Source organism: Diabrotica virgifera, chromosome 9, assembly GCF_917563875.1.
Source record: "Diabrotica virgifera virgifera chromosome 9, PGI_DIABVI_V3a".
In the NCBI taxonomy this organism is placed as follows: domain Eukaryota; kingdom Metazoa; phylum Arthropoda; class Insecta; order Coleoptera; family Chrysomelidae; genus Diabrotica; species Diabrotica virgifera.
Genome location: NC_065451.1, coordinates 150,108,439 through 150,136,358, shown reverse-complemented (window position 1 = coordinate 150,136,358; position 27,920 = coordinate 150,108,439). Strand labels below are relative to the sequence as shown.

The following is a 27,920-nucleotide window of genomic DNA, read 5'->3' as shown; positions in this document are numbered from 1 at the left end:
TAAATTACTACCAGATCTAAAAAAGAGTCTTGGAAAAAATACGTTCAAAGTATTAACAGGAATACTAACATGTCATCCTCATGGAAAAAAGTAAAGAAAATAGCTGGCGTCAATACACAAAATGGAATAAAATACCTAGAACGAAATGGAAACCTAATTATTGAAAACAAAAAAATTGTAGAAGAATTAGCTGAAACATACAGACAAGAGTCTACAAATGAAAATTACAACAATATTTTTGAAGATATTCTTCTTTAGCGGCGAATCGATTGAGGGTAAAATTGTACATGAACCACGCGCCTGCGCACACTGACAGTATGTAGTTCTGACAGTATGTAGTTCATTGCTAATCTTTCAAGATAGGTATGTATGTATCTGTAACCGTGCAAATAAGTCATTAAAAGAATATATTAGTGGTTTTAGGAAATGTATTATTTATTATAATTCTTGTGTTTTTGGATTTGTGTTTCCCTGTAGTAAAATAATAAAATATGTAGGCATAACATTTTTACAGTTTGTCGCCGTGTTGTGTAATTATATCCGAAACTTACGTGTCAATTCCAGTGGCTCGATGGCGTAGTTGGCAGAGCGGTGGGACAGAGAACGGAAGCACACGGAAGGTCGCGGGTTCTAATCCTGGACGATTCATACTTTTTTTTATTTTTCGTTATTTTAATAAAAAAATTTTGAAAGTGGTAGATAAGAAAGTTAGTTTAATTTTTAAATAAAATACAAATAACCTGTTAAGTATATTTACTTCGTTTAAATTACCTATATAATAGAAGAATATCTTCTTACGTGCGTACAAAGTACACACACATTCTTTTTTTTTACGTTATCGGGAAGAAGAAGAAGCAAATCCAATAGAAGTTGTAGCTAGTAACGATGATATAAATACTCCAATTAATAAAACAGAACTGTTAGAAACTGTCCAAATGTTAAAAAACACATCACCAGGCCCAGATGACATACCCGCAATATTCCTACAACAGTTACCTAACGAAGCTTTAGACTTCCTATTGAATCTTTTTAACATAATCTGGTGTAAACAAAAATTTCCCGACTTATGGAGACAAGCTATTGTCATCCCTATTCTAAAACCTAATAAGCCGGCAACAGCAGCAGACTCATATAGGCCAATATCACTTACATGTTCTACTTGCAAATTGCTAGAGAAAATAATAAATAATAGACTTATGTGGCATTTGGAACATCACAATTTACTCATACCGGAACAAGCTGCATTTCGTCCCTTAAGATCCACTACAGATAATGTTTTACATTTAGAAAGTCAAATTAATGAAGCCTTCTGTAACAAACAGAAATGCATAGCTGTTTACTTTGATATCCACAAAGCATTTGATTTGGCATGGCGATACAGAATATTAAAAAAGCTACAGACTTGGGGAATTCAAGGAAACATGTTGGCATTTTTGAATAACTTTCTACATCAACCCAAATTTTCAGTACGAAGTAATGGAGAACATTCTACTATTAAGTCTCAGGACAATGGAACACCACAAGGATCTGTAATTAGCCCTACACTTTTTTTAATTGCAATGAATGATCTTATAAAAAATCTCAAGAGACCTGCACAGGCTAGATTATATGCTGATGATATGATAATGTTCGTCAAAGGAAAAAATATTAATTCCATGGTCAAATTTTTACAAGAAGAACTAAACAAAATTGATAGTTGGTCTAATACGAGTGGATTCAATTTTTCAGCTGACAAGACACAATATATTATTTTTTCCAAAAAGCCTATTCACACTAACATACCTACCTTAAAATTCGGCACAAAGTTATTGAAACGATGTACAGAGATAAAATATTTAGGTTTAACATTCGACGAAACTTTAAGTTGGAAATCACATATTAAGCAATTGGCAATATCATGTCAAAATGGTATAAATCTTCTTAAATGTTTAGCCAACAAACAATGGGGTACTGACGGAGATACATTACTACTGTTGTATAGAAGCCTAATCCGATCAAAATTGGACTATGGATGTATTGCATATTCTTCAGCGTCAAAGTCAAATTTAAAAATCTTAGACATTATACACAACAATGCATTACGCATAATATCTGGAGCTTACAGAACAACTCCTGTTGCAAGCCTCGAGTGGGAACTTGGAGAGCCATCATTACATGAACGACGAAAATTACTTAGTTTATCTTACGTTTCAAAACAATCATCATTACAACCTGACAACCCTTTTCTTATTCAGTCATCGTTATCTAATATCAACATAAGGACACATTTACCATTTCAATTAAGGATCAAAAACATTTTTAACTCTATTGAAATTTTTAACTTTCCCTCAACACATTCAGCAAATGTAAACACGGCACCTCCCTGGTTAATACCTTTGCCTACTTCAAATTTACAACTATTATCATACCATAAATCCGAAACCAATCCACAAATATTTATAAGCAATTATAATAGAATACTTTCTTCTTTCCCTGAATATATCCAAGTTTACACAGATGCATCTAAAACAACTTCTGGTGTAGGATCGTCATTTGTTATGAGAGACACAATAAAAAGCTTCAAATTGCCCACAGAATCCACTGTGATAACTGGAGAAATGTATGCAATATACAGAGCTCTAAACCATATACAAACAGTCGAATCAGAAAAATTCCTTATTATTACTGACTCAATTAATTCCCTCCATATACTATCAAAAATGTACACCTGCAACCCGATTGCTAAATTAATTAAAAACAAGATTCAGCAGCTGAAGAACAAAACATTAGTCTTCGTGTGGGTACCGTCACATATAGGCATTAAAGGAAACGAACTAGCTGATAAAAATGCTCGAGAAATAGCAAATTCTCCAAATATCAGACCGATAATGAAACCACTAGCAGAAGATCTCAAACCGTATTTCAAACAAAAGCTTATACGTAATTGGACTAAATTTTGGGAAGAAAAATCTTCAAAGTTGAAAGAAATAAAACCAAATTTTGGACGATGGAATAACAACTCTCCTAGCCGTTTCTTTCAGGTAGTATAACCAGGCTTCGATTAGGACAGCAAACTTACACATGAATATCTAATGAAGAAGGAACCTCAACCAAAATGTACGAGTTGTGATGTGCCGTTAACAGTGAAACATGTATTAACAGAGTGTCCCAAATATAGTGCTGAAAGACTAACTTATAACATCCCATCAGTTATAACGGAGATTTTTAGTGTCTGTACCAGTGAAAATATTGTGAAATTTTTAAGAGACTGTAACATATTGTACCACATATAATAGGGTACTTGCACATTTTTGTTATTAGATAATAATGTTCAGTTTTGTTTAAAAATGAGATTTCCAAAATTTCACGTTCAACAACTCGTAATAACTTAGAAATACATATTTAAAGTCTTCTTCGGTATAAAATAGTTCAAACGGCCCGTGACGTCACATAGTTTTGCATTAGTTTTGATTATGGTTATATTTCGCTGTGTCTAGGTACACGCTAACGTGTACGCAAATAAATAAGTTATGTAGACGCGAATTAAACTTCATCAAGCCAGTGACGTCATTATTTAGCTTTGGTACATGCTATTTTGATATGTTTAGTGTTCGTTTGATAGAAAAATATTTGTTAAGAGAAGGGAAGCAGAACTATTCAGATGTTTCAAACTTAATTGTAATAAATCAATGTATATATATATAAAAGTATATATTTAGGTTAGCAAAATAATTATATGTATTTAGTTGACATGACATGTAGGTACAAAATATTGTTAAAATAAGTTTTATACGTAAGTGAATTATTATAATCAACTATTCTAAATGCAAAATAAGCCACGATTTAACTAAAAAAATTATTTTATTAACGTTTCGACGTCCAAATCGGATGTCATTGTCAAAATACAAAAATTAGTCAGATTAAATAAATTATTAGAAAAAAATTTTTACTAAGCAACAACATTTTTGTTTAATTTAATAATATTTTGTATTTTGACAACGACATCCGGTTTAGACGTCGAAACGTTAATAAAACCATTTTTTTAGTTAAATTGTAGCTTAGTTCCCATTTAGAATAGTTGATTACAAAAATTGCACAAGGATAATAGCTTCAGAACAAGTTAATTATTATTGTGAAAGCTTTAGGTCTTCCTTTTATTTTAATCTTGGACGGTAATACTATATCATTTATAACTAAAAAAATATATATTAATTTATAGTCTCTTATCTTTTTCGTACTGTTTTAAAATGTTCTTAAACGCATTAAAAGAACTTAATAATTGTCTACACTCCATAGTTAATTTAAACACAAACACTAAACAAATAAAAAATAAGAAATCACTAACACTCTAACTTTTTATTTGCGTACACGTTAGCGTATATCTAGACACAACCTTATATTTAGGTATATTCTTCTTCTCCTTCTTCAGTTTATTGGCCTCCACCTACTTGGGTATTTGGCCAGCTCATCGTCGTGGAATAAGTCAAAAATGTTTATATTCTAATGACATTTATCGTATGTCATTGTAATAATATATACCAGTTTGTTAAAATTGGAGTTTTATACTGTTTTTGAAGGAAAGGAACGAAGGTTTACTATTGAAAATAAAACCATTTTTGTAAAAGTACAAATTTCTATGAATAGTTCAAACGATCAAAAACACTTGTAACGTCACATAAATGTATTTTCTACTGACGTGTATAACGTCTAATTTAAAATTCTGTTTACTTTATTGGAAAAATGTAAACGTACAACCCAGTGACGTCACGACGCGTTTAGGGCCACCTGTTTTAATTTGAATTTTTAATCGTCTTTAGGAGCCAAACGAAAGACAAACGAAACTTTTTTATCTTTGATACATATTTTAAATTATGTTCTGTTGTGATTTATAACATTTTTTTCGAATTTAAAAATTTATGCAAGTTCCCTATTATGTTATTTTTAGTCATTATTGTATACACTAAAGCCATCCGCTAATAACCAATATGGTTGATGCGGCTTACTTTAAATAAAAAAAAAATTCATTTATATGAAAATAATGACAAATTGCCAATGTCAGTGTCACCACAAAGCTTACATATATTAAAGGTTCAAGAAAAAAGAAGCATAGGCAGACACGGAATATCGTGGCTGCGCAACCTGAGACAGTGGTACGGATGTACATCAAATGAACTTTTACAAAGCAGCCGTCTCTAAAGTCCGAATAGTTATGATGATTGCCGACCTCCGTCGCGGAGATGGAAATTGAAGAAGAGATTAATATATCACTAAAAGCAGCAACATTAGATCCTCGGATTAACAGGGGCCGACACAACCTACCTCTATATTTGGCTAGATGGCGCTACATAATTTCTTGCTCCCTTAACAAATATACTTACTGGAATCTATCTCAAAACTTCGTTTTTGGGGTTAGGCAACTGTTGCTTTGATAGCCTCATTTCAAACTTATATTGTTTTCTAGTGTGCACTCTCAAATGTGCTTTGAAATGACTTGCTTGGATAAACTGTTTAAAACAATTCTCACACTATTAAGGTTTTTCTCCAGTGTGCACTCTCAAATGAGTTTTTAAAACATCCTTTCGAGAAAACTGCTTAAAACAAATTTCGCACTTGTTAGGCGTTTCTCTAGAGTGCAGCCTCAAATGTCTTTTCAAATTACTTTCTTGGTTAAACTGTTTAAAACAAATTTCACACTTGTACGGTTTTTCTCCAGTGTGCACTCTCAAATGTCTTTTCAAAGTACCCGATTCACTAAACTGCTTAAAACAAATTTCACACTTGTAAGGCATTTCTCTAGTGTGAACTGTCGTATGGGAATCCAAAGAAATTTTATGTCTGAACTGCTTAAAACAATTTTCGCACTTGTAAGGCGTTTCTTCAGAGTGCAGTCTCAAATGTATTTTCAAATTACTTTTTTGGTTAAACTGCTTAAAACAAATTTCGCACTTGTAAGGCGTTTCCCCAGAATGCAGTCTCAAATGTTTTTTCAAATTACTTTTGTAGTTAAACTGTTTAAAACAAATTTCACACTTGTAAGGCGTTTCTCCAGTGTGAACTGTCGTATGGGCATCCAAAGAAATTTTTTGTCTGAACTGCTTAAAACAAATTTCGCACTTGTAAGGCGTTTCCCCAGAATGCACTCTCAAATGTGTTTTCAAATTACTTTTTTGGTTAAACTGTTTAAAACAAATTTCACACTTGTAAGGCGTTTCTCCAGTGTGAACTGTCGTATGGGCATCCAAAGAAATTTTTTGTCTGAACTGCTTAAAACAAATTTCGCACTTGTAAGGCGTTTCCCCAGAATGCAGTCTCAAATGTGTTTTCAAATTAATTTTTTGGTTAAACTGCTTAAAACAAATTTCGCAATTGTAAGGCATTTCCCCAGAATGCAGTTTCAAATGTGTTTTTAAATTACTTTTTTGGTTAAACTGCTTAAAACAAATGTCACACTTGTAAGGCATTTCTCCAGTGTGAACTGTCGTATGGGCATCCAAAGAAATTTTATGTCTGAACTGCTTAAAACAATTTTCGCACTTGTAAGGCGTTTCTTCAGAGTGCAGTCTCAAATGTGTTTTCAAATTACTTTTATGTTTAAACTGCTTAAAACAAATTTCGCACTTGTAAGGCGTTTCTCCAGAATGCACTCTCAAATGTGTTTTCAAATTAATTTTTTGGTTAAACTGCTTAAAACAAATTTCACACTTATAAAGCGTTTCTCCAGTGTGAACTGTCGTATGAGCATCCAAAGAAATTTTATGTCTGAACTGCTTAAAACAAATTTCACACTTGTAAGGCGTTTCTCCAGAGTGCAGTCTCAAATGTGCTTTGAAATTACTTGCTTGGTTAAACTGCTTAAAACAAATTTCGCACTTGTAAGGCGTTTCGCCAGAATGCAGTCTCAAATGTGTTTTCAAATGACTTTTATGTTTAAACTGCTTAAAACAAATTTCACAATTGTATGTGTCACATTCCAAACAATCTTTTTGAGACAATTGCTTCTTTTCTCCTGAGCTTGGACTTATTTGTTGTACTTCTTTGCATGAAATTTCAGGTAATGTATTCATGATTTCCATTCCATTCTCCTTAGAAAATCCTAAAATAAAAACAAAACTTGTTAATAAAAAAATATGAAAAAAAATCTAAGAAACGCTTTTTTTTAGTTACGAGTGACTAAAATTAAAAATATGTATTATAAAAAATCAACTAAAAAGCAAAAAATAAAAAAAATCAAACTCAAGGATTATTCGAAAAAAAAAAAACTGTTAGACAGATTAAACATACAAAAATCTCGCACATTCGTTAAAAAATTGAAAAAATCTAACACATTCGTTAAAGAAAAGCGTGGGGCGCGAAAAGTAAAAAAGTATCCTCAAACCGTTTATTCGATAAAGACGTGCACCACGCTTTTCTTTAACGAATGTGTTGGATTTTTTGAATTTTTTTACGAATGTGTGAGATTTTTGTATATTTAATATGTCTAACAGTTTTTTTCTTTTTGGTTGATTTTTTTATAATAGATATTTTTAATTTTAGTCACTCGTAACTAAAGAAAAGCGTTTCTTAAAAATCTTTTTTTCATATTTTTTAATTTTTTAGTCTCACACTTTTCAAACATTAAAATATATCATCATGTTTAAAGAAATGATGTATATGATAGACCATTTTTTGCATTTATTTCAACATTTGATACATACATTGTACATTTTCTGTAATTTCTTCATACATTTCTTAAATCAAAGTCATGATTTATACCTATTACAGTTTTCGCAGTCTTTTCATCTCTTCTAATGTGTCAAATATCAAACATTCATTATTCATATCCGATATTTAACAGTATATTTTTATTACCTCGTATATCACACGAACCAATTTGTTATCACATTTAAATATGTGCGGGATATTTCATTTGTTTAATTGTTGCAATTTATAAACAATATTTTGGCAATGGACATTAAATTAGCTGACTAAGTATAAACCTTTGTTCTCTTGTGTGACAAAATTCATGTTAGGCCAGGGTCAAGGTCCCTATACCATAGGTTGTATGGTAACTTTGACATTGACAAATGAAATATTGTCATCGTGACGTCACCCAGACGATCAATTTTACGAATTGTTTGTAAACATAATAGGATACGGGGTTTGGAGGCTATATTTTGTTATTAAATATCGTTATTGTTTTAATTTGTGTTTATATCTTGAGATATAATGTATATATAGATATCATTAAGTGTTTTTAGTATAATAACTTAAACCCAAAACTCCTTTGCAAGTGTTAAGATACATTTTAATGTGTTTGTATTAAGTACCTACTTACTTACTGGATTTTCTTTCTGCTGTATTGTATAGTAAAGGACATTCTTGTATAGAGACATTACAGTTCTGGAATGTCTCTTGCGGTTCTTCAGCTTAGACTTATTGAACAATATATCTAATTAAGTCTAAGTATAGATAATAGATCTATTATATGTAATTGTTTCATATAAAATTATAACCAATATTGCAGCCATCTGAAGATCGTTTGAATAAACAATTATAAACTAAATGAATATATAAAATGGGGAAAATTCCCTTTATTGCACTGAAATTGTATTTTTTTATAATTTACTGTTAATGTAAAACTTCGCACAGGTACCTATTGAATGGAAGCATAATGTTTTAATAGTTTTAGATATTATAATCCAGTACCTAACGTAATCAGATGCTCTTATGTTAAACTTAAGGGAAAAACTACTAATTTTGATACATAAATCTTTAGTTGAATCTCTTTTTCACCATGGTTTACATGTTAGGAGGAATTTATAATAATGTACTACATGCATTATCCCCAATTCAAAATTATTATATACCTACTCATTACTAATATATCTAGGATATTTGAATGATTTAGTCCCATATATACACAAGAAAGAATCTCCTTCTGCTTTAATTAAGTAGTAATGTTATATTCTACTGCATATATTTAATTGCAATTATATTCTATGATTTTTGTAACTCTACAGGTATCTACCACATTTTTTAAAGAATATATGAAATAAATAGTCATTAAAAATCCAAACGTATTTTTTTTTAAATATACACATTTTCAATACATTCCTACTTTCCGAGTTCATTTCAATGAGTGAAGTGAATGAATTTGAATGCAGCATTCTGGGTGACGTCACTCCCGCCATTAGATTCTCGACGCTGATTGGTGGAAAGTTACCATGCAACCTGTCTATTTATGAACCTTGGGCCAGGGTAACGAGCAAAAATATACCCTGTTCGTGACACTTCAGCAGCCAGGGTACTGAAGCGTTTTTTCGACAAGTAATACCTATAGGAACAAATTGTAACTATTTCCTGCGTAGGATCTGGCGGCCATTTTTATTTATAAACAATTAACTGTCAAAAAATGGCATTTATTCCTTCTTTTTTTCAAATCAATGGAAAACAGTAAAACTTATGATTTTTTTAGTACAAATATCTTTGAGATTATGGAAAAAGCTTTAAAATGACATATTACAAAGTTTGATATACTCATTTATTGTTAATATAATTGCGAAAAAAGGTCGGAATTGCAAAAAAAATATTTTCGCAATAACTGCTGTAAAAATTAGTGTACAGGTTTGAAATTTTTGTCAAATGAGGGTTCTTTGGTGCTTAATATGTGATAAAAATTTCAAAGCGATTCATTCAATTGTTTAAATTTTATTCGAATTGTTTATCTCAGAGAGCATTTTTGTTGCAGTAACATAAGTCAGAAAAACATGACGTTAGAACCATTCCACAGGTGTCAAATGGAAGAGCATGAGCTATATTTTCAACTTGGTTTAAAGAAAGCGAATAAAAAATGCATTTATTAGTAATAAATAATTATGCAAAAGTATCGTAAATCTTTCCTTATAAACTTTTTGAATAACTTTTTCCAAAAAAATTAACTTTTTTCCCTGTTTTAAGTGCACAACTACCAAGTAATGTTATTTAGATCATAATTGATAAAAAATTGTAATAAATATATATAATTTCTTATATAACAAAATAAAAAGTTTACAAGGAAAGATTTACGATATTTTTGCATAATTATTTATTACTAATAAATGCATTTTTTATTCAATTTTTTTAAAACAAGTTGAAAATATGCTCTTTCATTTGACACCTGTGGAATGGTTCTAACGTCATTTTTTTCTGACTTATGTTATTGCATAAAAATGCTGTCTGGGATAAACAATTTCAATAAAATTTAAACAATTGAATGAATCGCTTTGAAATTTTTATCACATATTAAGCACCAAAGAACCCCTATATGACAAAAATTTCAAAGCTGTACACTAATTTTTACAATAGATATTGCGAAATTATTTTTTTTTTGCAATTCCGACCTTTTTTCGCAATTATATTAACAATAAATGAGTATATCAAACTTTGTAATACGTCATTTTAAAGCTTTTTCCATAATCTCAAAGATATTTGTACTACAAAAACCAGAAGTTTCACTGTTTTCCATTGATTAGAAAAAAAAAGGGGAAAATGCCATTTTTTGACACTTAATTGTTTATAAATAAAAATGGCCGCCAGATCCTACGCAGGAAATAGTTACAATTTGCTCTTATAGGTATTACCTGTCGAAAAAACGCTTCAGTACCCTGGCTGCTCGAGTGTCATGGAAAAAACCTTATTACCCTGGACTATGTTGCCAACAAGAGATCATACATTTTAGAATCATTCTCAAGAATCACTTCAACCAGGCCACAGGTGCCTTTAACTTCATTCACTAAATTCAATATGTATCATGAAATAGAGTCTTCAACTAAATCGCGTACAAGTCACAGTCAGTACTCAACGTTCTCCCGGGGTAACTACCCTAGTGTCGGTTTTATAAATAAATTCTTTAATTGCTATTGGTGTTTCCATAAACTGAAGTGCATCCTCCACTGAGCCACGAAGATCAGACATAATGCTTTACTAGTGCACGGTGTAGACCCTGTTGATTTCTCGCAAATTACGAATTCTAATACAGTCGAACCCGCTTATTAGAGTATCGCTTATAGGAATATCCCGGTTTAAGGAATAAAATTTTGAGGTCCCGAGACATTTCCATTTACTCCTTAATAAATTTAACCGCTTATAGGCATACGTTTTAGTAAAAGAATACCGCTTTATCGAATAATTCTATGTAAGCTACTAAAAACTTTTTACATACAGTTTCCCACAAATTTATATGTTTTCTGGTTTATAGGACCTGTCGATAATATATTTTATTACTTACTTTATTATGGGTAGCAATTCTACCTTCCGCCAAACATTTACCGATCATAAAGTAGGTACCTACTTTTTCAATTGTGTAAATATTCTTATTGCTCACCTACCACCGACGTCGTTGTCTGTTTAGATTTTTAGAAACAGTTGGAAGTCATAAATAACCGCTTGTAATATAATTTATAATAACCGCTTTATAATATGAAAGAAATTTTCTGAAGGGTAAAACCAATGTCAATTTTTTATTTGTTATATTTTAGAGCAACAAGTGACTAATATCTTTAACAACAAATATCTAGCAACAAGTAACAAAACAAATAGTCTCAGATTACCGATTATTTTTCCAGAAAAAAAGTAAGTCTGTTGTATGTATGTATGTTAATAAGAAAATATATATACCTATATCTACATATTGCATACATTTCATACTTATTTGGGTAGGTATGCATGCACAGATAATGTAGTTTGGTGTTTTAATAAAATAAGTAACTGTTACACTATTAGGTACTGTATTATTGACATAAAAGAAATAAAACCATATACATATGTACATAACGTATGTATGTACATGTACATACATACTATGTACATGTACATACAGTATGTACATGTACAAAGTGTGTTGTACTATTATGACGTATATTCGGGACATTTATTTCTGCTAGCCACCACTGATCGGTTATTAGAATATCCCGGTTATAGGAATATTTTTGCTTGGCACGAAGGCTATTCTAATAAGCGGGTTCGACTGTATTAATTGTATGCTTCTTTTCATGAGGATTTTTCAATGCGTCACAAATGATAGAAAAAAGGTAAGTCCGTGATAATATACATTTTAGTGACATAACATTTTAGTTAAATCTGATAGTTGTCACATTTTATTTGCAATTTGGCATAAAAACAAATCAATTGTGTTTATTGCATTTATAAAATGGTGTTTTCTTTGATTTGTATAGTCTTATAAATTGTTCAGATTATATTCGTAGATATATTATATAATTCGCAAATTATTTTATTTTCGATTATAGCGCCATCTATTGACAACTAGAATAAATGTTATAAATGTCACCGACGAAATGTAATCACCGACCTGCTTTTTTTTTCTGTCACATACAATTGAATGCGTTAGAAAGAAATCGAAAAACTGTGACGCACTGAAAGATCCTCATGAGAAAAAGCATAGCGCGAAACGTCTCTACTGGTGGCCTTTCTAACACTACGTTAAAAACACGAATTTTTTTAATTCAAGTTTTGGTTGAAGTTTTGTTTCGTATCGTATTGAAATTTGACACGAATAAGCGTCGATGTTTGTATAAACAAAGATATGAGCATTCAAAATCGTCGCCGCTTAGGATGTTTATAAACACGATGTTCAAACATGAAAAACAGTCGGAATCGGCAAAAAATTTGACTTTTTGACAAAAACTTTTATATATACGTTATGCTTCATAAATAAACAATAAAGTTTCAAGTTTCTATATTGTAAAAAACAAAAGAATTTAAGCATTTTCAATTAAAATCGTTTTTTTTTTTATTTCAACAATTAATAAACATAAAAAATTTTTATTGACCATTCGTGTAATGTTCTCGCGAATGCATATGCCTGCAAATTTTCATTCACTTGCATTGAAGAAAAGGCAGTCAAACGATTGAACTAAAGAAAAGTGTTTAAAAATTAATGTTCTTCTTCTTCTTCTTCTTTTGCCCATTAATTCGTCCAATTCTGAACATAGGCTTCCCCCAGTTTCCTCCATTCGCTTCTGTTTAGTGCTTTCTGTTTCCAGTGCATTCCTCCTATCTTTTTAATGTCGTCTCCCCATCTCATCTGGGGTCGTCCTCTTGCTCTCTTTCCTGTCCATGGTCTCCATTGTTGTATCGTGCTATTCCACCTATTGTCCGTTTGTCTAGCGTTATGACCTGCGAAGCTCCATTTTAGCCTGGTTATATGTTGACCTGCGTCTTTGACTTTTGTTCTATTTCTGACCCAGTTGTTTTGCTTTTTGTCGGTCAATTTTACTCCTAACATTGCTCTCTCCATGGCTCTTTGTGTCTTTATTATTTTATCCATGTTTGCCTTGGTCAAGGTCCATGTTTGGCATGCGTATGTGAGAATTGGGAGTATGCAGTGGTCAAACACTCTTGTTTTTAAGTATTGTTGTATTTTTTTATTCTTTAGGCCCCATTTTAATTTTCCAAATCCTGCCCAGGCTAATCTGACCCTTCTTTTTACCTCCGCTGTTTGGTTTTCCTTATTTATTTTTATAATCTGTCCCAAATATATATAATCATTAACCGCTTCTATTGTGGTGTCGTTTAGTATTACGTTTCTATTGTCTTGTGTGTTTGTCATTGTTTTTGTTTTGGCAAAATTCATTTTTAGACCTATTTGACCTATTTTTAGACCTATGAATCCGAACAAATAGGTCTAAAAATTAATGTTAGAATAAACAAAATGAAATCATAATAAAACACCAGGTGCTGAAATAGAGAAAATAGATGGAGTGAGGAAATGAGGCAGGCCCAAAGCACCAGGTGGAAGACGACTTACGAACGGAAAATTGGAAAACCAAAGCGAAGGATAGGAAGAAATGGAAGCTGATTCTAGAACAGGCCAAGACCCACAATGGCTTGTAGAGCCCATGATGATGAAATAAAGAAATATGAATTTTTTTTAGAATGGGAACCAATGACTATCATCAACACACCATAAGAACCATTCAGTTTACAGCTGAACCAAAATAGGTATAGACGTTGCGCCGTAGCAAATTTCAAATTATGGCAGGGAGCGTTCAGTTGATCCAACAACTGCTTAGCTGTAGATGTGAATAGTTTTACTATAGGGACGATTCGCGACGTCGAGTTTTGTGTAAAATCTCAATTTTTAATAATAGTGATTTTGAATTTTCTAGTTATTTAATAATTATAACAGTTTTGAAAAATTGAAAAAGAAAAATAAGCGAAGTCAAATCGTGATTTTTAGTGAATACGATAGAATTGTTATAAAATTTCACAGAATTGGACCCACTTAAGAAATATTCAAATTGAAGTCATTTTATTGCCTATTACATTCATTAGCAAACAGAAAAGGTGGGTCGAAACAGCTTAACCTACTATATTGTTATAAGAATGATATTTATTTCCTGAAAATTTGGAAATAATTTTAGGACACAAAAAAGATTTTAATATTATTCAAATTAGACTAAAATTATCTTGTCAAAGCATATTGTTTAGATTATTTCTATGGTATAAGGTTTGTTCCAACACGACCACGAACCGTCAGATTACCGTTTCGTTACTAAATAATTAACGTTCCACGGGTTCCATGGGAACGAAATAATACGTTCTATGGTACTGCGCAGGACGGTGGTCGTCATGGTACAATAAACTTTCGGCATGAAATGAAACTTTACTGTACCATGGGTGATCGTCGTGACGGTTTCTGGACCGTCCACAATAGTCTAAGAGCTAGTGAACCCTCCGACTAACGGTCATCCTGTAACGGCTAGAAATTTGTATAGTGATAATTCGGACATCTTGGATTTTAAAGCACCCTAAAATATGTCTGTGTAGATATTGGCATTGAATCCGACCCGGGCCGACCGTCACATGTAACACCGTTGCCGTATCCTCTATTTTTTCATACTATCACGTTACAATTTTTTGTGATATTATATTTGTATGTGAAATGTATCATTTTTGTGTATTTTATGTATGTTCTAATATGTTATGTATATATAGGTTTTTACTTGATTATTTTAAATCATTGTGACGTTTAACTTGCTAGAAACCTTGTAATATTGTGTACCTAATGTGTTAAAAGTAAGTAGTTTTGAAACACCAATTAAGTAAAGTTTATTATGTTGTTGTTTTCAATGAAGAAATGTTTATGTGAAAACATTGAATTGTCCACGTCCGTCTGTCCGTCCGTCCGTCTTGTCTGTCTGTTTGCAAACTCAACTCCTTCGTCATTATACCAGGTAGAATGACAAATGAGGTGTCAAATGAAAGCTTATCCAAGGATGGTACTAAAGGTGAGAAATTTAACCTAGGCTGTCTGTCCATCTGTCTGTCCGACCGCGTATATGATTCCTTCGTCACTGTACCAGGTAGAATGACAAATGAGGTGTCAAATGAAAGCTTATAATCCAAGGATGGTACTAAAGATGAGAAGTTTGACATCGGCTGTCTGTCCGCCTGTCCGTCCGACGTTGTATAGTGACGGAGGAGTTATATTCGCGGACAGACAGACAGACGGACAGACAACCTAGGTCTAATGTCTCACCTTTACTACTATCCTTGGATTATAAACTTTCAGTTGACAGCTCATTTGTCATTCTACCTGGTATAGTGACGGATGAGTTATACTCGCGGTCGGACGGACAGACGGACAGACAGCCTATGTCAGACTTCTCATCTTTAGTACCATCCTTGTATTTCATTTGCTAAGCTTTCATTTGCTAAGCTTTCATCATCCTAAGCTTTCATTTGACACCTCATTGGTCATTCTACCTGGTATAGTGACGAAGGAGTTATATTCGCGGTCGGACGGACAGACGGACAGACAGCCTATGTCAAATTTCTCACCTTTAGTACCATCCTTGTATTATAAGCTTTCATTTGACACCTCATTTGTCATTCTACCTGCTATAGTGACGGATGAGTTATATTCGTGGTTGGACGGACAGGCGGACAGACAGCCTATGTCAAATTTCTCACCTTTAGTACCATCCTTGTATTATAAGCTTTCATTTGACACCTCATTTGTCATTCTACCTGGTATAGTGACGAAGGAGTTATATTCGCGGTCTGACGGACAGACAGCCTATGTCAAATTTCTCACCTTTAGTACGATTCTTGTATTATAAGCTTTCATTTGACACCTCATTTGTCATTCTACCTGGTATAGTAACGGAGGAGTTATATTCGCGGTCAGACAGACAGACGGACAGACAACCTAGGTCTAATTTCTTACCTTTAATACTATCCTTGGATTATAAGCTTTAATTTGACACCTCATTTATCATTATACCTAGTATAATGACGGAGAAGTAAATGTTATTATTCTATTATTCTTGTAGGTATATTTAACATTGATTGAAATTATGAAAGAAATATATAGAAAACAGCATGGCAACACTGTAATGCACAAACATAAAAATGCAGCCACATTCAGCTGTGCCAGCTGTGCGTTACATAGGGTGCTTTAAAATCCAAGATGTCCGATAATTCATAGTACACCAAGGCTAAAAACCATGACCTGGCAGGCATCAGCTCTGCCAGATCATGGTTTAGGGGAAAAATAAACTTACTCCTGTAAAGTTTAAATTTAAGTATGTGTTTGAGTAAGTCATTTAGAAGAAATGTGTACAATGACAGGCGATTCTGAAGAGCACAAGACCTTGCCAGACGACGGGAAAGATTAGGGGTTTTTCCTAAAATTATTTTTTTGTATCGAAAAAAGTTTTTTTAGGTTTTTTGAATCATTCCAAACAGAAAAGGTCTCTAGTGATGTTTCTCTTAGGTTAATAGTTTTTGTTATATAAGCGATTAAAAATTTTGAAAATTGCGAAATCGGCCATTTTTAACCCTAAATAGGACATTTAACTAAAAATTTCAATGTTGTCAAGGTAGGTAGATATTCTTTAAACATTGATTGATGAAATCCCGAAGAGTTTTTTCCCGAAGAGCTTAGTGTTAGTGTTATTGTTGAATGGTCAGAACATAATTTATGGCATTCATCTATTCGCAGGTAGTTTTGCGATATATTTTTGGTTATGAAAAAGTCAATTAGGTCTGGTATCTTGTTGGGGTCTGTCGGCCAATAAGTTGGCTTCCATGTTGATAAAGTAGTGGCTCCGTATTCATTCACAGCTTTTAAAAGTTCTCTGCCTTTTGTTGTGGTTAACCTTGAGCCCCAGTGGGTATTTTTAGCATTATAATCGCCGCCTACTATAAATCTATTTCCCAGCTCGTTAAAGAGGTCAATATATTCCTCCTTATTTATTACATGTTTCGGAGGACTATAGCTTGCTGCCACTATCAGTGGGTATCTATTAGTTCTAAGTGTTACTGCAGTTAACTGCACTTTTTCTGTTACGTAGTTTGCTTCTTCGTAATGTTGTAAATTTTCTTTAATTATCACTGCACTTCCTCCTTTTGCATTATTATCAGGATGAATCGCATGATATACTCTATAACCGTGAAATTTGATAAATGAGTGTTTAGTAAAATGAGTCTCTGAGATGAGGCATACATCTATATTTTCTGTCTGTAGAACTAACTGAAGCTCCTGCTGGTGGTTCAGGAGTCCATTTGCATTCCACACTAGTACCTTAATTGTATTAATATTGTTTCGATTTAGGTATAGCACCTTTGGCACTATATTCTAATCTTTTTAGCCTCTCATCCAGTGTTGTTATGATTTGTTCTTGATTTTCTAGCTTCGATAATATGAGTTGCAGACTTTGTTCGATATTATTAGTTCGTTCCTCCTTTTTGCTACTTTCCTTTTCGTTGTTTACTGCATTTAGTCCAGGGCGCATCTGTTTTGAGATGGACGTTGAGAGGTGACTCAAATTTTTTTGCAGAAATTGCTTGAAAATAACTCAAATAATAATATTTGAGTTATCCTCCAACTCAAAATGGTCCGGAACATTGTTTAAATAATCAAAATGTCAAAATATGAAGGAAAAATTCGATTTTTTTATTGGTTTTTTGATTATAACTTTAAAACTATTCATTTCTGAGAAAAGTTGTACTGACATAAAAGTTGCGTAAATAAATTTCCTACAATATAGAATTGGTTAAAAATTTAAAAAATAGTCACCCTTGTTGCAAAATAGCAATAATTGCGAAAAAAACCATACAAAAACAAGGATTGGCATTTTACGTTTTTCAACCATTTATGCTACACTTAGGACCTTCATATTTTACCCAGAAAAACTTTATAATATAGTAAAGTAACACTGTAAATTTCATTAAGATCGGTTTAATAGATTTTGCAAAATAAATTTTGCAATCCAGCTTTCGCAAAAAAAATTCATTTTTTTTTAATGTTGCAGGATTGAAAATAAAGCAGATAGCAAGTTGATTTTTTTTTGCTTATAGAAGTGTACTGTACCTTTCATTTGCAATTTGCAAAATTAAAATCGATTAATTACCACGGCGTCAGGAAATTTTTTAAATAAATATTAATTTTGGTGCTACGCGCAGGACAGCGGTGTTCGATTCACACAAGTTGATTTCCACCAAAAATTTTTCCCATCTTTATCTAATATATTATTTTCTTAATCTATATTTTGTTGCAAAATCAGTCGACAGGTAAAGGAAAAATATCCAAAACAAGAAAAACTAAACTTAGATAACCTAAAAGTCCCTGAGGTACAAGAAAGATTTGAGAGAACAGTGGATGAAAAATTACTGAAGAAAACAGATCAGACTCCACAATAGAAAATCAATGGAACACCATAAGCAGTATCATACTAAACACAGCGAAAGAAGTCATAGGAACAAAGACACAACGGAGAGAAGAAACATGGTTCGATGAAGAATGCAAACAAGCTATACAGGAAAGAAATGAAGCACATAAGAATTACATACTCAGACGTACTAGAGAGAGAAAAACAGAATTTGAGAACAAAAGACGAAGAGCAGATAAACTGTGCAGGCAGAAAAAGAGAAAGTACGAAAACCAACGGATACTAAACATAGAGAGGGAGTTTAAGGAAAACGAAACACGTAGTGCATACCAACTTATTAAACATTTAAGACAGGGATACAAACCGAAGACTAGCCTCTGCAAAAATAAGAAGGGTGAAATCATTAGCGATATGGACGAAATTAAGATAACCTGGATGACATATTTTAAGGAAGTATTAAACAAAGAACACAACCACCATTACAACAACAGAGGCAGCAGCAGGCACGGCAGGAGGTAAAACAATAAGAGCTGGGGGAAGATGGAGAAGAAAATGAATTAACTAGACCCCCAACGCTAGAGGAGGTCCAAACGGCAATCCACATACAAAAAAGCCATAAAGCACCGGGAATAGATAAAATACCGGCAGAACTACTCAAGCAAGGAGGAAGGAATTTGACACAACAGATGTATCAGCTAATACGAGAGATATGGATAGAAGAAGAAATCCCCCAACAATGGAAGAAAAGTATAATCTGCCCTATTCATAAAAAAGGAGACAAACTGTTGTGTCAGAATTATAGAGGCATCTCTTTACTTTGTTCGGGATACAAAATATTCACAAACATCCTTAATCGAAGACTTCAACCTCTCACGGAAAAAATCATCGGGGAATATCAAGCAGGGTTTAGGCAAAATAGATCTACCATTGACCAACTATTTACAGTTAAACAAATACTAGCCAAAGCATGGGAATATGACATGGACGTTTACAATCTCTTTGTAGATTTTAAACAAGCCTATGATTCAATAGATAGAACAATTCTACCTAATATATTGGAAGAATTTGGCATACCATCAAAATTAATACGACTAGTGCAAATGACAATGACAGAAACAGAAGCACAAGTATGTATTCAAGGACACATCACTGATGCGTTTACGATAACGCAAGGACTGAAACAAGGCGACGGACTGGCTCCAACGCTTTTTAATCTTGTTCTTGAATATGTAATTAGACGGTTGACGGTAAGCGGAAATAACATACTTACAAACAAATCTACCCAATTAGCAGCATACGCGGATGATATAAACATAATGAGCAGAACAATAAATGCAGCGGAAGAAACCTACGTTGAGTTGAAACAGAGTGCAGAAGCAGTAGGGCTAGCAATAAACACAAATAAAACAAAACTACTCATACAAACCAGATCAAGTAGACCGGCGCAACAACACTTTATTGACGATATAGAACATGTGAATAGATTCACGTATCTAGGAATGGATCTGGTTGCAAGCAATGAAGAAGAACCGGAAATAAATAGAAGGCTTGTGCTGGCAAATAAAGCCTATTTCGCGATGGGCCACATATTCAAATCGCGAGACGTACACCGGAAAACAAAACTCCGGGTATATAAAACAATAATCAGGCCCATAGTAAGTTATGGCTGCGAAACATGGGTGGTAACACAGAAATCTGCCAATGCATTAGATGTGTTTGAAAGAAAAGTATTACGTAGGATACTGGGCCCAATAAGTGAAAATAACAACTGGCGAATTGAAATATACGAGCAATATAGCCAACCAACTCTAGCACAACACACTAAACTGCAGAGATTACGGTGGGCAGGGCACGTGGTCCGCATGCATGAGAATAGAATCCCCAGAAAATTGCTGAATGCAAGAATGCAGGGAAGAAGACCTGTTGGAAGACCTAAAAAGAGATGGGAAGACGAAGTCGATGAGGATGCCAGGAACTTTCTGGGAACGCGTTCATGGAAAAGAACAGCGGTAAATTGAAATGATTGGAGAAGCTTATTGAAGGAGGCCAAGGCTCGATTTGGGCTGTAGTGCCATTGGATGGATGGAAAGCAACACTGTAAATTTCATTAAGATCGGTTTAATAGATTTTGCAAAATAAATTTTGCAATCCAGTTTTCGCAAAAAAAATTCATTTTTTTTAATGTTGCAGGATTGAAAATAATGCAGATAGCAAGTTGATTTTTTTTTGCTTATAGAAGTATACTGTACCTTTCATTTGCAATTTGCAAAATTAAAATCGATTAATTACCACGGCGTCAGGAAATTTTTTAAATAAATATTAATTTTTGGTGCTACGCGCAGGACAGTGGTGTTCGATTCACACAAGTTGATTTCCACCAAAAATTTTTCCCATCTTTATCTAATATATTATTTTCTTAATCTATATTTTGTTATATTTTAATATATTAATTCCACAAAAATCAAACTATTTTATTATTGTTTGTGAAATATTGTTTAAACAATTGCATATGTTTAAAAATAATAAACTTTTATTCTCTAAGTTAAAATATATGAACAAAGAAAGTTTTTGCTAAAAAAAGTGTTATTTCAAAGGATAGAGTATGTGTTTTTATTTTGCAATAATTTATTTATTTATATCGAAATGTAATAAAAATTAAAATGTATCAATCATTATCAAAGGTCACTGGAATTCCCAATCAGAGCAAACTATCCGCTGTCCTGCGCGTAGCACCAATAATTGATCTTTATTTAAAAAAATTCCTGACGCCGTGGTAGTTAATCGATTTTAATTTTGCAAATTGCAAATGAAAGATACAGTATACTTCTATACGCAAAAAAAATCTGTCAACTTGCTATCTGCTTTATTTTCAGTCCTGTAACATTTTGAAAAAATGAATTTTTTTTGCGAAAGCTGGATTGCACAATTTATTTTGCAAAATCTATTAAACCGATCTTAATGAAATTTACAGTATTGTTGTACTGTATCATAAAGTTTTTCTGTGTGAAATATGAAGGTCCTAAGTGTAGCATAAATGGTTGAAAAACGTAAAATGCGAATACTTGTTTTTGTATGGTTTTTTCGCAATTATTGCTATTTTGCAACAAGGGTGACTATTTTTTAAATGTATAACCAATTCTATATTGTAGGAAATTTAATTATACAACTTTTATGTCAGTACAACTTTTCTCGAAAATGAACACTTTTAAAGTTATAATCAAAAAACGAAGAGAAATATCGAATTTTTCCTTCATTTTTTGACATTTTGATTATTTAAACAATGTTCCGGACCTTTTTGAGAGGGAGGATAACTCAAATATGATTATTTGAGTTATTTTCAAGCAATTTCTGCAAAAAAATTTGAGTCACCTCTCAACGTCCAAATGTACTAATATTTTTACAGATGCGCCCTGGTCTAATTGGCAAATGATCTTGCCTGCTTACTGAAGGATGTTTATTAACCGCCCTTTTTTTTATCTATGGCTCTATTCCTCATGTTTTGTAGTTCAATAGCCACTTTACAGCCACGATAGTTAGCTGGGTGCTCTTGTCCACAATGTACGCATTTAGGTTTGACATCTTGTGGTTTGGTACACTCCTTAGTATGATGCTTCCCTGTGCATTTGACACATCTCGCTTCTCTGGCACAGAATTTTTGGGTATGCCCATATGCCTGGCAATTTTTGCATTGAGATATTAATTTGGAGGATTTAAATGGTTGGATTTCGACTTTACATTGTAGTATATGCTGTATACTATGTATTTTATTTATATCTTCGCTGTTGTCAAAAGTCACTATGAACATGTCAAGTGGTTCTTTGGTACGCCACTTAATTTTATTTATAGCATTCACTGCTTTAAAACCTCTCCTAACCAATTCTTCAATTATGCTATCTGGTTTGCACGAATGCGGGAGATATTTGACTATTACCTTAATTGGTCGTGTTTTTTATCTTCGTATGTGAACCAACTCTCGTAGTATTTTTGTCACGCCACGATACGTATCCTCGTCGTTGGCTTTAATTTTGAAGTTCTCTTTATTTACCATTTGGATTATAAATTTATTTATACCTATTTCCTTTGTGAGCAGTTCGATAAATTTATTATATTCTTTAATTCCTTCCACTATTATTGGTGGTGGAGGTTGGACTTTTTTTTGTTTAGGTTCAAGCCTATTAGTTACTTCTTCATTTTTCAAAATGAAGTATTCATTATTTTCCTTTTTTTCTGCCTGTTTCTTACCCTTATCCATTCTGTTTCTTTAGCCAGTTCCTCTTCATCAGTCTCGTATGCTTGCCTGGGAGGAGGCGTTGCCTCATTAATTTTATCGTTATTTGATTGATTACTAATTTGTTTGATCTGGTTTTCTAGCATACTTATATGTGTTTGCATTTGCGTGATCATACTATGTAGTTGATCTTTTTCATTATTGACTTTTACCCATTCTGTATATAATAATTGTTCGTTTTGGGAACGTTGACAATTTTCTTGAAATAAGTTATTATTTTGTTGCATTAAAAAGGCTTCATTCATTGTAGTCGGCTGCGTTCCTCCTGCAGCCATGTTTATATTTTATTCTTTATTCAAACACGGTTAACCTGTATTTGTTTTGAATTTAACTTTAATCAACATTTTCGATAAATGTAATTCTTAAATTATATTATTTAAAATAGTCACTTACCGACCTGAATTGAGTGGACCACAAAAAGAAGTTTGTGTTCAAATAGTAGTTAAGCACTTAATGAGTTTTTAATTTACCGCACTTAAACTACAATAGTTTGTAAATTTCGCGTAAGAAGAAATCTAACCCACTTCGTCCATTCGGAGGTTTAGATTTCTTCTTAAAAACACTATTATTTAGTTTGTTTTATTATAATTAATAACTTTAATTTAAAATCCAAATTTTTTAGTCTTTTGTGTAATATTTTAAGGCCCGTCCGATGAATGTTCTAAAAATAAATCATACATTGATCGTAAAGCACCAAAAATTACATCTCCAGATACAAATAATAGCCTTATTTGCGGTACAATCTCCATTAGTCCCGGATTTTGCTGTGAACGAGACTATTATTACATTATTCTAATACACACAATAAATATATTCGTCAGAACTTACCGAAGAAAATAGCATTATCTGGAAATACCACACTTTTCGGTGGAAGTGAAGTGATAAAACTGAAAGATATTCCGATGATCAGAGTAACAACTCGAAATATTACGCTCTTGCTCGGAAAACACGAAACAAAAGTCTATGCTCTTCCAAACTAAACAGCAATAATTACAAATATTACACTTTTCGTCAGAAGTAAAGTGGAAATATTGGCAAATATTCCGATAATTAAGAGTAGCAACTCAAAATGTTACACTTTTACCGGGAGAACACGAAACTAAAGTTTACAATACAGTAGAGCGTCGATAATCCGAACCCTGGTAATCCGAACGCAAAAAAATTATAAAATTAAAAAATATAATAGCAGACCGAATTTTTGGATTTAATATGACAATATGGGCAAAATATGACCGCGAATTTTTGTTTTGTTTATGCAGAAATACATGCAATATATTTGTTTATTATGCAGGTGTTTTATTCCTTGTAACTAAAACGTATGTACATATGTACTATGTTTATGAGCTTTGTATGTATTTTCAACATCTGTTCGATAATCCAAACAATTTGATAATGCGAACTACCCCTGTACCAATTAGTTCAGATTATCGACGCTCTACTGTACTTCTAAATAAGAACTACACTTATTACACTTTTGATCGGAAATACCGCGGAGTGCCAAAATGATACCACATGGTATCAATGTTCCAGATGGGTGCAATGTTCCAAACTTAGATTTTGAAATTGATCTTGGTAATATAAATGAGTAATATGTTTTTGATATGTTATTATAATTATTATAATTGTTAATATGTTATTATAATTCTTTATTCAAAACTATCGTTTTTCATTTATCTAAAACATTCCAACCCACATAACCATGTTTTATCAAAACATTTTCTCTTATTACCATTTAGGCAGTATATGGCCAACCCGTAATTTTGAATATATCTTTCTTAAAAAATGCGCTTTTGAGAAAAAACTTAAATCCGACACCTGAAAGGGTATAAGGAAGGGGAGAAAGAAAGAAAAATTACCTAACTAAAATCTTCATAGAATTCCTATTCATGAGCATTTTTCGGTGCGTCACAGTTTTTCGATTTCTTTCTAACGCATTAAATTTTATGTGACAGAAAAAAAAGGCACGTCAGTGATTACAGACATTTATAACATTTATTCTAGTTATTCTAGTTGTCGATAGATAGCGCTATAATCAAAGAAAAAATTATTTACGAATTATATAATATATTATCTACGAATATAATCTGTACAATTTATAAGACTATACACAAATCAAAGAAAATACCATTTTATAAATGCAATAAACACAATTGATTTGTTTTTATGCCAAATTGCAAATAAAATGTGACAACTGTCAGATTTAACTAAAATGTCATGTTAGAATAAATGTCATAAATGTGTATTATCACGGACTTACCTTTTTTTTTTCTATCATTTGTGACGCACTGAAAAATGCTCATGAAAAGGACTCTACAATAGGGCTTTTTATTCACAGTCATTTGTTTCGAGCTTCTGTCATGTGTCACATAATATTAATATATCTATGTCATACGTTATTGGTATATACAGTCCATCTAATTTACTTACCGTTGCACGTCATTATCTACGTTAGAGATCTAAGTTGACATTGTTGCCCAATTACAAAAAATTCTTGAATTCATTTTAAATCAAATACATCACACTTTTTTGCATACAGCAAAACAAATTAATATTCAATGTAAATAAATAAAAACTTTAGAAAAAGAAAACAAGAATTAAGTTATAATCTTACTTTAAAGTACATAATAAAAACTGTAAATATAATGAAACAAATACTTATAGTAAATAATATAAACAAATATGAAGTGTCATCACCGCAACTGTCAAATAAATGTTACCAATTTATGCCAAAATATCACCTGCGTTCGATTATAATTACAGTGTATTCCGAACAAATGTGCTTCATAAAAACGCTTTATAATCCATTTATACAAATTAAATGAAACATATTATTGTGTATTTCTTTAAGTTGACATTAATAGAAATCTTTAAATATTATTTCTAGGCGTATATAATAAAATATGTCTAGTGGCTGTAATGCCAGTGTACTCGGCAAAGTGATTCTAAAAAAGAACACTCCTACCGTCTAAATATTTCGTGTTGGTATCATGTGATGTCACGGGCTATAACGCGGATGACGTGCAACGGTAAGTAAATTAGATGGAGTATAGGTACTAATGATACAAACCAAAGACGTATGACAGAGATATATTAATATTATGTGACACATGACAGAAGCTCAAAACAAATGACAATGGATGAAAAGCCCTATTAATATCAAGTATTATAGTCATTGTCATAGTAATCAAAACTATTGTGTTTTAGTAGGGTACTATAATAATACTTAAATTCAATTTCTCAACAATTGCTATTTGTGGGTTGCACTTATTCTGCTTAACTATGTCCATATGTATGTCCTGTAGTGTTTGTCACAGTGCATTACAACACACCCAACCATTACTGTAATACAAGGTCTACTTGTCTCGTAACTCCGCTAAGGTGTTAATCGTTAATTTGATTTTTATAAGAATCGATTGATATTCTCTCACCTGAGCTATCTTCATCTATTTCATTCTTCAAGTCTCCAAGATCTACAGAACTAGTTAGTTGACTCTCTATATATCCTTGTTCATCTTCAACCAATTCTTTCTTAATGTCAGCTTTCAATTCCATTGCTAATAAATATCAATTAAATCAGGTTGTTCACTAATTGTTATTACCCTCCTTACCTTCTGGTTCATTCTTCAAACCTCCAATACCTGTTGATGTGAATAACGGACTCCCTATGCTTCTTTCATTATTTTCAAAAAACTCTCCCTTGATTTCGACTTTAAATTCCATGGCTAACAAACTAAAACTAAGCTAAGCGAGTGTTCAATCCTTCAATGATTATTTAAGTTTAAAAATTAAAAACAAAAATATACAAACAATAAACATAACCAAACAAATCACAGATCACTTCTTCTTCTTCTTCTTCCTTTAATGGGTTATATCCCTCAGGATAACTCGCCCAGCTTACACCAGGGAAATACTCTTGTCTTGCTCTGGGCAATCGAATATTTCCAAATATATATGCTAAAGCTTCAATTTTTTTAAATATAAGTAGAAGTAGTCCGTAGAAACATCTTATAGGGCCAGACAGTCCCTACAGGAAAGGCAATATTATAACATAAGGGTTACAACTATTATCGTTTGGAGGTCTAATATCTTTTTATATCTTTATCTTCTTAATTTTTTTAATTCAAAGTTGGGAATTGATTAATTTATAAGTTAAGTTTAGCTAAGTTAAGGAATTTAAGGATCAAGTTAATCCTACGTGGATTAAGGTTGGACATAAGTAGGCAAATTTCAATGGGGGTAGGGATATTTGTTTTAGCTAATTCTTTATATAGGTCAAAATTGGGTGACATATTTATAGGGCACTCAAAAATCAGATGATTCAAGGACCCAACCCGGCCACAGTCACAATATGGGTTGTCTTTTACTCCTATCCTGAATAGGTGAACTGGAGTAGCACAATGACCTGTCCTCATTCTAATAATGGTGGTTATATGTCTTCTGTCTTGTTATGCAAAATTGTGGTACCAGGGGAGTTTATCTATCTGACCTACAATTTTAGAGTAAAATGAATTATTTCGATTTTTCCCCTGCCATTCTTGCTTCCACCGATTCCAGATGGAATGCTTGATGTCTGGTAGAAAGTTGGAATAGTGAAGAGTGATACCAGCAGCTACATTTAAGGTTCTACCTATATTAGCTACCCAAGTAGCAATTTTTCGACGCATTGGTTGTCAGTACAAACAAATGCACTGTATACAACGTTGTCCGAGAGCATTTTCAGTTGTTTCGGCCAACGTCCCCTACCCCCAGGGCCGCGCCGTCCATAAGGGCGGAGAGGGGCGGTGCCCCCCGGCGCCGAAGTAAAAAGGCGCCGGCAGGTGCCGAAAAAAAAGTTTGACAATACCGAAATTACCAGAAATATTAATAATATTTTATTATCTTGTGAACTTGAAAATTTACCAATCGTAGGTAGATATAAAAATAGCAGTTATTACCTTTTACTTTGATCCCCTAAGTATACGAACGGTTATTTCTTTCAAAGGCAAACGGAGCAAAATGAA

The 27,920-nt window shown here is 32.6% G+C and overlaps 2 protein-coding genes across 2 annotated transcripts in view; both read right to left on the bottom strand.

The window, feature by feature from the left end:
* LOC126892323 (zinc finger protein 665-like) overlaps positions 1-27,920 on the bottom strand; it is a 241,185-nt gene that overhangs the window by 93,147 nt on the left and 120,118 nt on the right. The gene's annotated exons all lie outside the window — the stretch shown is intronic.
* Positions 823-26,721, bottom strand: LOC126892321 (zinc finger protein 227-like). Its single transcript, XM_050661819.1, has 3 exons — positions 26,529-26,721; positions 26,349-26,474; positions 823-7,072 (listed from the first exon to the last, which is right to left on the bottom strand). Exons 1-3 carry the CDS (start codon positions 26,638-26,640, stop codon positions 5,508-5,510), a joined length of 1,803 nt encoding a protein of 600 aa, XP_050517776.1. The 5' UTR covers positions 26,641-26,721; the 3' UTR covers positions 823-5,507.

Bases quoted from the DNA above. Each gene is read 5' to 3' on its own strand.
- LOC126892321 (XM_050661819.1), bottom strand. From the start codon at position 26,640: ATGGAATTTAAAGTCGAAATCAAGGGAGAGTTTTTTGAAAATAATGAA. The intron at 26,475-26,528 runs GTAAGGAGGGTA...GATATTTATTAG, and splicing joins TTTGAAGAATGAACCAGAAG to CAATGGAATTGAAAGCTGAC. The intron at 7,073-26,348 runs GTGAGAGAATAT...TTTTTATTTTAG, and splicing joins AATAGATGAAGATAGCTCAG to GATTTTCTAAGGAGAATGGA.